Source organism: Pongo pygmaeus, chromosome 11 (assembly GCF_028885625.2).
Source record: "Pongo pygmaeus isolate AG05252 chromosome 11, NHGRI_mPonPyg2-v2.0_pri, whole genome shotgun sequence".
Lineage (NCBI taxonomy): Eukaryota > Metazoa > Chordata > Mammalia > Primates > Hominidae > Pongo > Pongo pygmaeus.
In genome coordinates this window covers 69,983,868-69,994,500 of record NC_072384.2, presented here as the reverse complement: position 1 = coordinate 69,994,500, position 10,633 = coordinate 69,983,868, and the positions used below count along the sequence as shown (strand labels likewise).

At 38.0% G+C, this 10,633-nt stretch overlaps 1 protein-coding gene across 3 annotated transcripts in view; it reads right to left on the bottom strand.

The window, feature by feature from the left end:
• Positions 1-10,633, bottom strand: part of MYO3B (myosin IIIB) — a 485,003-nt gene that overhangs the window by 270,103 nt on the left and 204,267 nt on the right. For all 3 annotated transcript variants that reach the window (XM_054476982.1, XM_054476984.1, XM_054476983.2), the window contains exons 10-12: positions 2,435-2,531; positions 1,356-1,472; positions 736-840 (exon numbers count right to left, since the gene is read on the bottom strand). In XM_054476982.1, coding sequence (XP_054332957.1) covers positions 736-840; positions 1,356-1,472; positions 2,435-2,531 — 319 coding nt within the window. The remainder of the gene's footprint in view (positions 1-735; positions 841-1,355; positions 1,473-2,434; positions 2,532-10,633) is intronic.

Sequence of the window (10,633 nt, the reverse complement as noted above, 5' to 3'; positions counted from 1 at the left end):
CTATTACTCAACAAACCCCAAAGCTGGGACCTTCCCAGATCTTAGGAAATCCACACAGTGATACCCTCAGAAAATTTGCTTACCAAATTAGACTACTTCTATTTCAAACAGAATAAAGAAACAAAGAAAAATATACCTATTGAAAGTAAAGGAGGGATGAAAGGTTAGATATATGAGCAATGTGAATTAGAAGGCTAGAAAGGTAAAATGGATGAGCCTGTGTTTAGCATTGAGTTTAAGGTTTGTTCATTCTCTACCCAATCTATCACAATTTTTCAGCAGCTAAATGGTGTGGTGCATGGTCACTGTCAACCTCTGTGCAATATTTCATACAAAAAAGACTGAATCATGAAAATTCTAAGACCTTAATAGGAAAGAATTTCACTTATGCCATTCTATATGCTATTTTTATTACAATCATTGCCATGTAATCAGGTTGCGTTTGCACTGTTCTCATCATATTCATATTAGAGACATTTTTATTATATCTTATCAGAGAAAATGAGTGCTCTTGATGTGAATGTTTTATGTTTCTTGAAAAGCATTTTCACATTCTCCAGATGCTATGGCTTTACCTATGCTCAAGTTCCACAGAGCTGCCACTTCATCTCCTGTCTCTTTGGGTCAGCACCAGCAACCAGAATGGAAAGGTTTCAGGAAGACTTAGGAGCTGACGAGGAAGACAGAACATGTCTTAACTGGGTGACTCCGTAGGAAAGGAAGGTGAGTTCTTACCTGGTCTTTGCTGAGAGTAACCATGCACTGGTAAGCAGCATCTGCTGATGCAAATATGTGGGGGGGATTGGAGGCGCGTTTCACCCCATGATAAAGTCTGGAAAACTGAAGGAAAAATAATTAAAGGAAACTCTCCCCTGGACCATCTAACACTCCACTACCTATTGCCCATGAAACCAAGAATCTGTCACTTATTAGGGTACTTGTTGCATTAGGAAGACTGTAGGGTACAGGCTCTGGAGCCTGCAGGCCTGAGTTCAAATTTCACTTCTGTGCTTACTGGCTTCATGAGCTAGTAAGAGGGAGTTCACTCTATGCTAAGTCTCCTTGTCTGCCAACTTGGTTTAACAACAGTACCTGTCCCACAGGATGTGAAAAAGTGAGGTAACCCGTGTCTAACATGCAGTAAGCACGCAATAAATGTTAACTATTATTGTTATAGCTTGCTTTAAAAAGTTATCCTCAAGATGTAAAAATTCCATTTGTACTACATTACTATCTGCAGTTTGGAGTATATACATCTAGGGTAGCATAACTTTATTCTTACTTTTTCTTTTCATTTGCCCTTGTGAGTTTTAATTTCCTATTAAGGAGCAGTATGCTCTTAAAACATCCCTTACCTGTGGAGAGTATATGCTTAGATTCTGGAAGGGGTTTAAGGCAATTAAGATGTCTCCAACATATGTGTAAATTAGCAAGTCTGCATAACGTTTCTGCAACTGATGGATAATTGTATCCTAAGAAGAGGATAAATGGTATTGAGAGTAAATATTATTTCCAGTCAAGGGATAGATTCTAAAAATGACAACAAATTTATTCTTCCAAGAACATCTTTCTTTAAACGATGAAAGTAATCCATTTAAATCATACGATGACCCTAATGATCCTAATTCATTAAAACAATGCCAATATTTGCCTTGAAAGAAAAAATAGGAATACACTGAAAGAATTAGGCCCACTTAGGACTTGCTAAAAGACACTGAGATATCCAACAAAGATTTTACTTGTTATTGTGAAAAAAAACTCATCTCAACCAGTCAAAATGTTGTATTTAAAGTTTTATTTAATAGGCTGTTCCTACTGATAGAGCACAGACAGAATGGTAAGTTAATTTCTCAAAGCACTGCACTTAAAACCTAGGTGGCATAAATACAGAATTAACCACTTTTTATTATACTTTAGTGATTTAGACATTGAAAGTAACAATCCCCAGAGTTAGACTCAGCATAAACAGGTCCAGTGCAATTAACAGCTCTATTAAACATGCATATTTTAAATGGGGATTATCACAGACTTCAAATTTAGAATTCAAGCTATATTAACTTCACTATTTCCCTAAATGAAGCTCTTTCTTATGAAGAACAAACAACTTCTTAAGGGTTAATTGAAATATTTTATCAAATTTTATCAAACAGAAAATATTTTCACCTGATAGAATCCATCATTAAGGCTACAATATAAAGAGCTTTATTGCAAAACTCCAAATCCTTTTCTCTTCATCATTCTAGGGGCTATCTAAATAAACACAGCACAGGATCATAGTCACAGCAACTGAATGCTCCCTGAACTTCATCCCATGGCTACACAAACAATTAAACTGTCAAATGACCTTAGGAGGACATGGTCTACAACAGAAAGGTCAGACCATTCACATGAAACAAATGTCTTCAATGAGAATTGTCTACTAAATATTTAGTACCTCATCCAGAACCTCTAGGTTGACCAAATCATCCTCAAGGCAGTATTTTTCAGCGTCTTCCACATGATAAGGTCTTCTGGTATGCATCCTCTCGTGCCTAGAAATTTATCAAGAGAGTTTAAGCATTAAGACAGCAAATAATGTAGCAGAAAGCAGGCAGCAAGCATGGCTCATTCACAATCTTATCACATGATATGTTCAGAGACTTCAGAGACAGGGACAGGAAGCCCAGTCCAGGTCCCCAAGCTTTTCCTGCCACTGTAGAACTATGGGATAAAGTGATCTCCATAGTTCAAGTCTACTTCCTGCCAGAGTGAGGAGTGTTACTAAATGGGCCCACCTAATACACGTATTTGCTTTTCTTAAACGCCAAAGACAGCACTTCCAGAATAAACACCTCTGATTTCTGCTCAGTGTCAGGCACATAGTTCTCACTGGGGTATAGCCAATAAGTGCCTTACTTCCCTTGAGGTCCCCTTGCTCTATCTACCAGCACCACCCCCAACTTTTGTGACAGTCTTTAACCTATGTAATACTTTCAGAGATTAATATAGTAAATACCAAATAATTGATCATCGTTTATGTTTTTTCTTATTTATGTGAAATCCCTTTGTGACCCTTGTCCCATCCCACTCCTCTCTCCTGAGATGACCACTATTTGATGGGTTTCCTTCCAGTCTATTTTTAAATATTGGTCATATGCATATAGATAGCCATGAGCAATATACAGGTTCTGTATGTTTAGTTATAAAAATGATATCATACTTAGGTTTATACTGTAAGCTTACTTTTTTCATTAAACATTATGATTTTTAAAGTCTATTTATCTATCTATCTACCTATCTACCTTACCCACTTACCTACCTACCTAGTTCATTCACTTTAATCACTGGGTAGTATTATACTTTATGAATATGTACCTATTTATTTACTCAGTCCGATGGGGGGGTTGTTGTTTTTAAAATTTTATTTATTTATTTAGTAATTTTTAGAGACGGGGTCTTGCTCTGTCACCAGGCTGAAATGCAGTGGCATAGTCATAGCTCACTGCAGCCTCAAACTCCTGGGCTCAAGCAACCCTCCCCGCTCAGCCTGTCGACTAGCTGGTACTAGAAGTATGCACTACTGTGCCTGGCTAATTTTTTAAAATTACTTTTTGTAGAGATGGGGTTTTGCTTTTTTGTCCAGGCTAATCTCGAACTCCTGGCTTCAAGTGATCCTGCCACCTTGGCCTCTCAAAGTGCTGGGATTACAGGCATATGCCACTCTACCCGGCCTACTCAGTCCTGTGTTGATCAACATTTAGGCTGATTCCAACTTTTTTGCTACTAGTAATAATGCAACACTTAAAGCTTTATACACATCTTTTTGTGTATATATGTGAGTTTTTCTCCTGGAGGGCACGGTTCACTAGGGATTAAAAATCTTGTTTGATAATCAGTAATAATCCTCTCTGGTATACTAAAATATAGTTCTTTAAGGTTTAAAATTAATTCAAGGTCAAAGTAGGCCTTCCCACAATTCCTTTCATAAACTCATCATTCCTCAATGTGGTTTAGGAGGAAAGCATTGGCTAGAAGAGCTCTGGACCCTAGTTTCAGAGTTGCGAGCAATGTGATATGAGACACTCAGCAAATCCCTTAACAGCCAGTATATCAGTTTTCTTCATCTACAAATAGAATTACTCATGACTGATCTGTCTATCTCCCAGGTAGCTGTGAAAGCACATATAGTCATGGATATAAAAATGCAATAAAGTTGAAAACATGTACTAATTATTATTCTTACATCCTTGTTAAAATTTGGAATCAACAATGTGCATAACTACACACATTACTCTGAATATCACTGACTAAACAAAATCATACATAAACTGTCCTACATACTGTAAATTCACTAGCCCAGAAGCATAACTTCTTGGTTCTTCTCTGTCACTTTTATGCCCATCATCATCACAGCTTATGAGGATATCACCCACCAATACAATTCTATCCAGCTAGATCCTAGAAGCTGGTGTTGACTGAAAGTTTTATGGTAAGTACCAGCTAGAAGTCATGGAATCTTGATGTACACCCCACCCTTTGGTATGCATTTCACAAAAGTAGGTAAAAAGGAAGAAGCAAACTTATCAGCTCTGCATATTGAGTCTTGAGTTTATAATGCAATAGAAATGGCCAAATAAAACTGATTTCTCTCTTTCTAGCCTATTAAGTTAAATCTTACCTTTCAATCTCCATCACTGATAAATTTGAAAAGGGATATTTGAAGCATGCTATTAGTCATCTCCAATCCTAGAATCAGTTTTGCTGCTAATTCATATAAAGGTCCAAAGCAGAATGAAGCTTAGTTTTTATTTAATCAAATCAAATTTATAACCTAAGCATTTTAAAATTATTAAACAGAATTATTTATCTGTGACTTTACATATTGGTGATGGCAAAGAAAAATCAAATTGGTTTGTAATACAGATTTTTACTAAAACTCAGAGCTGCTGCCTGCCTCTAGCTAGCCATTTTGTTAAATAAAACAGCAGGAGGATACATATTTCTGATCAAAATCCCCTTCACATAAAACCGAAGAATAATTTTGCTTGAAGTTAATCAAAAAACAAAATACTGGCTGGGTACGGTGGTTCACGCCCATAATCCCAGCACTTCGGGAGGCCGAGGCGGGTGGATCACAAGGTCAAGAGATTGAGACCATCCTGGCCAACATGGTGAAACCCCGTCTCTACTAAAAATACAAAAATTAGCTGGGCGTGGTGGCACACACCTGTAGCCCCAGCTACTCAGGAGGCTGAGGCAGGAGAATTGCTTGAACCCAGGAGGCGGAGGTTGCAGTGGGCCGAGATCAAGCCACTGCATGCCAGCCTGGCAACAGAGCAAGGCTCTGTCTCAAAAAAAAAAAAAAATTACACCACATTTTCATGAAATAATTAAATTACCATATTAAATTCAGCTAGTTTGTCTCCTTCTCACATTTATATCTTATAATTGCATATTCTGCACATCATTTGACAAAGAAAATCAATAATTAAAAAATTACTTCAGATCTGGTTCTGGTCAAGATGGAGTAAGCCCTCTCCACTCCTCACTGAAGACAACTAAATACCCTCGTCAGAATGCATGGAGCAGCTGTCTTAAGACTCTGAGAAGTAAATTGTAACAGGCAGACTGGGGAAGGAAGTCAGAATTCAAAATACCACTGAACCAATGGTGAGTTTTCCAGGGTTTCTTTTTCCTTCAGTAACTCCTGACCTGGATTTAATGGCAGCCTGAGCTTCATACAGGAATGCCAAGCTTCACATTGGATGACATTTTTATAGCCAACTAAAAATGGAAGCACGGACAAAACCTTACTTGCAATCTCACAAATAGATGCAGTCTAGTAGAAAGTTTTAATTTTCAGTGTGAATATACACAATGCAATATCACTAGGATCAAAATTAGTATCTTCTGAGCCTGAAGCAGATTGTATGCTATGCCAATCTGTCTCACAGATATAACTTCCAAGAATCATGCAGATGTTGTCTGCAAATCTGAGCTTGATTCTTGTAAAAAATCTTCCCCAATAATATTATATTAACAACAAATAACTTTTTAAAAATTTTAACTGCTATTAGTCGCAATGTGTGACCTCTTTCCTTGCTTACAGGTGATCAAATTCTTCAGAAATATTTGCTCCTAAAAGTGAAGTAGGCAATCTAGAAGTGGGTGTAGATGCAAGACTTCTCTACTCTGATAAAGAACACTTCGTTTTCTCAACCAGAAAAAAAATATATATGGGTAGCACTATTTCTGCCTTCCCCAACTAGTGTTCTTTGGAGACTGCTGCCCGCTTAACTTTCCTCCTCTGGCTATGGGGTTTGGAGGGTCTATTGTAGAGAAAAAGCATTATTTATTTCAATTTTTATCTCCTTTTAAAACATTATCCTAGACTTTGCATAAGCTTATAAAAAGTGTTACGTTGTTTTATATTTCTCTATTTTTAGTTGAAATTAATAAAAATAAATTTGGTTTAATTTTTTTCAATGTTATTGAGTTAAGTGATTTGTGTCATTTAGTAACTATAGATCTTAATTTCCTTTAAATTCACATGCTCCATCTAGTGCCCTACTTGAGAATAGGACCTATTATCAATTTTTGCTGAAGAACTCCTCGTTTAATGTGAAAATTACAGATCTCCAACTAAAAGCTACTTGGATTGAGTATTCCAAAGCTCAGAGGAATGGAGACATAGATAAATGAATGGATAAACAGCAAAAAACATTCTACTAAATCAAAAGTATGTGGTAAGGCACTGTAGTTTTAATGGCTCAGAAGATGTTTTCAAATTCCAGTAAAGTTTATATTGCTTTTCTTAGATTTCCTACTTGTTTTTATGAGTCTGTAAGTACGTTGGCTGCCAAGGCTGGCTTCTCAGACAAACAGACTTTGCGAGTTGGAGCTTAGAGGGAAAGTCTTGGTTTCGACTGGTTCCTGGAGTTTGCTTTTGGTGTGGCAGTGGAGTGGGAGAGTGTGGAGAGCAGGACGGGCCTTAGGTTTCAGGGATCAGGTAAAGGGGAAACTGGTGCCTGAATCCATGGATCAAGTAGGGTGGGAATGAGGGCAAATCTGTACCATCAAGTCCAAGGAAATGGGTGCAGCGTAAGAATAGAATCTGAAGAACGGGAAAGACAGAGCCAGAGGTAGAGGCTGGGAGTTCCCCTAAGACAACAGTGGGCATAGATGAAGTAGAGGATGGGGGTCTTTGTTCAGATCTTTGGCCCAGCCAATGAGTGGGAAAGGAGCTTTAGAGGGCACCAAACTGGTTCAAATACTAGAGGAATTATTCTCATGAAATAAACTCCTAAAGTGTTGCAGCTTTCACGCTAGTTTAATCTCTATATCTGTATTATGGTTAAAACTATTTCTGTGTCATTGTTCTCTAATATCCCATCACTGGGCCTGCTAGCTTCTTTGTTTGAGCTGCTAGTCCTATGAACTATATTGACAAACATATTTTGCCCAAAAGTGACTCATTAATCAATTAGCCTCTTTCTGTCTGCCAATTATGCCTGTGGAAGTGGAGGCTTCCATGTAGGTAGGTACAAACAGGGCTGCAAGAACTTCACATAGGTGAGACAGGATATGCTCTTCCCTTCACTCCCCAACTATGATGAAGCACAAGTAATAGAAGAAGGTGCTCTAAATCATAACTCAAACATGAGAAGGAAACAAATTATTCTAGCTTATCAATTCGGCCTAATAATAATAACAACAAGCAATATACTCCTAAGAGGTTAATCCTTGCACTGAGAAATGCCTGCTGGCTTCTTAGAGAGTCACCCTGTGTCAGTACCATTGTGAAGGTCACCTCTGCCTCTGCTCCTCCACACCCAGGATAAGAACCCTCTCCTCCATCCAAGAGTGGAACTGCAAGAAGTGGAGAAAGACTATCACTGTTACCAGATTCCAGATGGAAAAGGAAGTAAAATTTGTTGGGGATAGAGGCAAAAAAAAAAAAAAAAAAGAGAGAGAGAGAGAATAAGGAAAAAGGTGCAGGCTCAAAGATGTCAGTCCTCAAGAATCTAGGACAAAAGCCTCCATGGCCATAGAGAGAACTCAGGAATCACTCCCTTATCACTACATTCAGTGGATTCCATATAAGAAGGAAAACATTACTCAAATCTGAGAATAGAGTACTGTTACTAAACCAAGGTCAGTGATGTTGAATATTTCTTCTAAATCTTTATTTCCATTCAATATACCCTTTGATAACAGAGCCAATGAAAGAGGGACTTTTATTTTAACTATAACTATAAAATAATGGACCTCGAGCGAGAAAAACAATAGCAGACCATTGAGGAATGACATTATTCTACTGAAAGTCAAATGTGGACAGAGGTAGCAGCTGGATACCTTTAACTACATGAGCTGTATCTTTACCCTGAACTTAAGGCTATGTCTTTCAAACAATACAGTGCACAAATTTAAAATAGGAGAATTGTTTGGGTGGAAATTATTATAGTATCTGCCCATTTTTCATCTAAGCACAGTTTTGGCCAGAATCCCAATAAGTCAGCATCTTATCATTAATCATATTAAACAGTATTTGATATACCCAACTTCTCTAAGCGGCAAGAATCAGTAACACCAGCATAAAATTAATATTAACTAACTTCCTCACTCATTTGTAGATAGACAGATATAGGTATAGATAGATAGCAGATACTAATTATAGCAAGGTGTACATTTATTTCTTCTGTTAGGAAGATAAAAGGATCTTTAACTTCTTGTGTGTCAAGCTTCTTCAGCACTTTATGAAGTAATCTTTCTGGAGTTACTCATTTACATAAGAACCCAAGAACCCATTAGTGTATATAATATGGGGTGCTGTGTGTGTGTGTGTGTGTGTGCATGCATGCACATATTTGAAGGTAGAAGAGGGAGAGAGTGAGCAAGGATTACTGGGGAAAACTCAGCAGTTAAATAGTGAGAAATCTGTTTTTAAAGGTCATTGCTGCGGGTTGAAAAATCAAAAGCTAAAGTCATTGTTTTAATCAGCCTCAGGCAAATTGCAAGGGCAAAATTACAATCCATTAAACAGAGCAGAAAAAAAAAACCCAGCAACTTAATTCTTCTACCAAGTAATACTTAGAACAGACCCTTGGCATTTAGGGTTTAACATCTGCGGTTTCAGCTAGTACCAAGCCACCTGCAGGGGCACGGCATGCTGGATCTTGTAATTTTACTGAGGTTCACAGTTGATTTCATGGTCGTGGCAGAGACAATCAAGTCCTTTCCCTGCCTCCACTCACATTCCAGAGAGTGGTTTCACTCTTCTCCCAATAACCCTTGTAAAATGATAAAAAGCATGTTTTCAATCTACTTCTCTGAACTTTAACAGTGAGATGACATACCAGATGATACTAATGAATTCAGGGATTTGTAAAACTGGTTTGGGGAAGAAGTCTTTTTGCAGATCAAGGAAATAGGTGCTGATATAAAGGAAATGACCAAATAGTTTAAAAACACCTCCAACAGATTAAGTAACAATGTACCTTCAGCCCATTGTTCACGTAGTTTTAGGGCTTCTTTAGCCCTTTAGGGCTTACTCCTTTAAAAGAGTAAGACTTGGATTAATAACTGCTCTATTGTACCGGAATCAAATACATGCATTGGCACAATTATAATTTACTGGAAAAACTTAAATTCCAGTGGTGTCATACATACACTATAATCAGCATCAGGTAACGGTATCTATCAAATCTCAGATAGTACAATATCACTTCTCCACAGGTGCCTCTGCTGTCCTGTATCTATATCTGTTGTGTGTGTGTGTGTATGTGTGTGTATATATATATGTGTGTGTGTGTATGCATATATATATATATGCATACACACACACACATATATATATAGTGAAATAGGGATGAATCACATCCTGGCTTTCCAAAAAGCACTCAGAAAAGCCTGAATGGTTAGACCCAGGAGAGGTGAGACGTGGGACTAACAAACTCAAGCCCTCCATGCACAGTACAGCTTCTGCTCTATGTGAACAAACCCTCCATGATTCTTAGCCTTGCTTTTGAATACTCTTGAATATGTGCCATAACTGAGGTGGATTTGATCTAAGAGTTCTTCAACTTGTCAACACTTAAAAAACATTTCTTTCTATTCCACTGAAGTTGCCCACAAGCTCAGCTATCCCTAGTTCCTAATTATCTATCAGAAGTTCCTAGGATCTCAGTTCTACAATCCCTTTTCTCATCATCCCCTCACCGAATCTGCTCTTCATCTTTGTTGTAATAGCCAGTCCCGGGACTAGATCAGCCTCAAAGTCAATAAGCCAGTCTGGTGTCACTTTCTTCCCTACCCCCAAAGATCCCAAGGCCACTCTTCTACTAACCTCGATTCCCTTGCTTCCTTGCCCACTCATCATGTCCACTGAAGTCAGTCTCCAGCCTCAAGAAGACCATAATGTCTGCTTTCTCTACTCCCAACTCCTTGCTGCTAAGAGTTAATTGAGATGACAGATGAGAAAGGCGGCAGTGGCGATGGTGCATTTTCTGAGAGTTTCTAGTGCCAAGTGCTGTCCTGAATGCTCTACATGCATTATCTTAGACGCTGATTAACTTCACTACAATAGGATGCTATTCAGTTACATTCCACCTGGGTTTTCTATGCTATTAAGCAATCATGATGTCGATCTTTAATT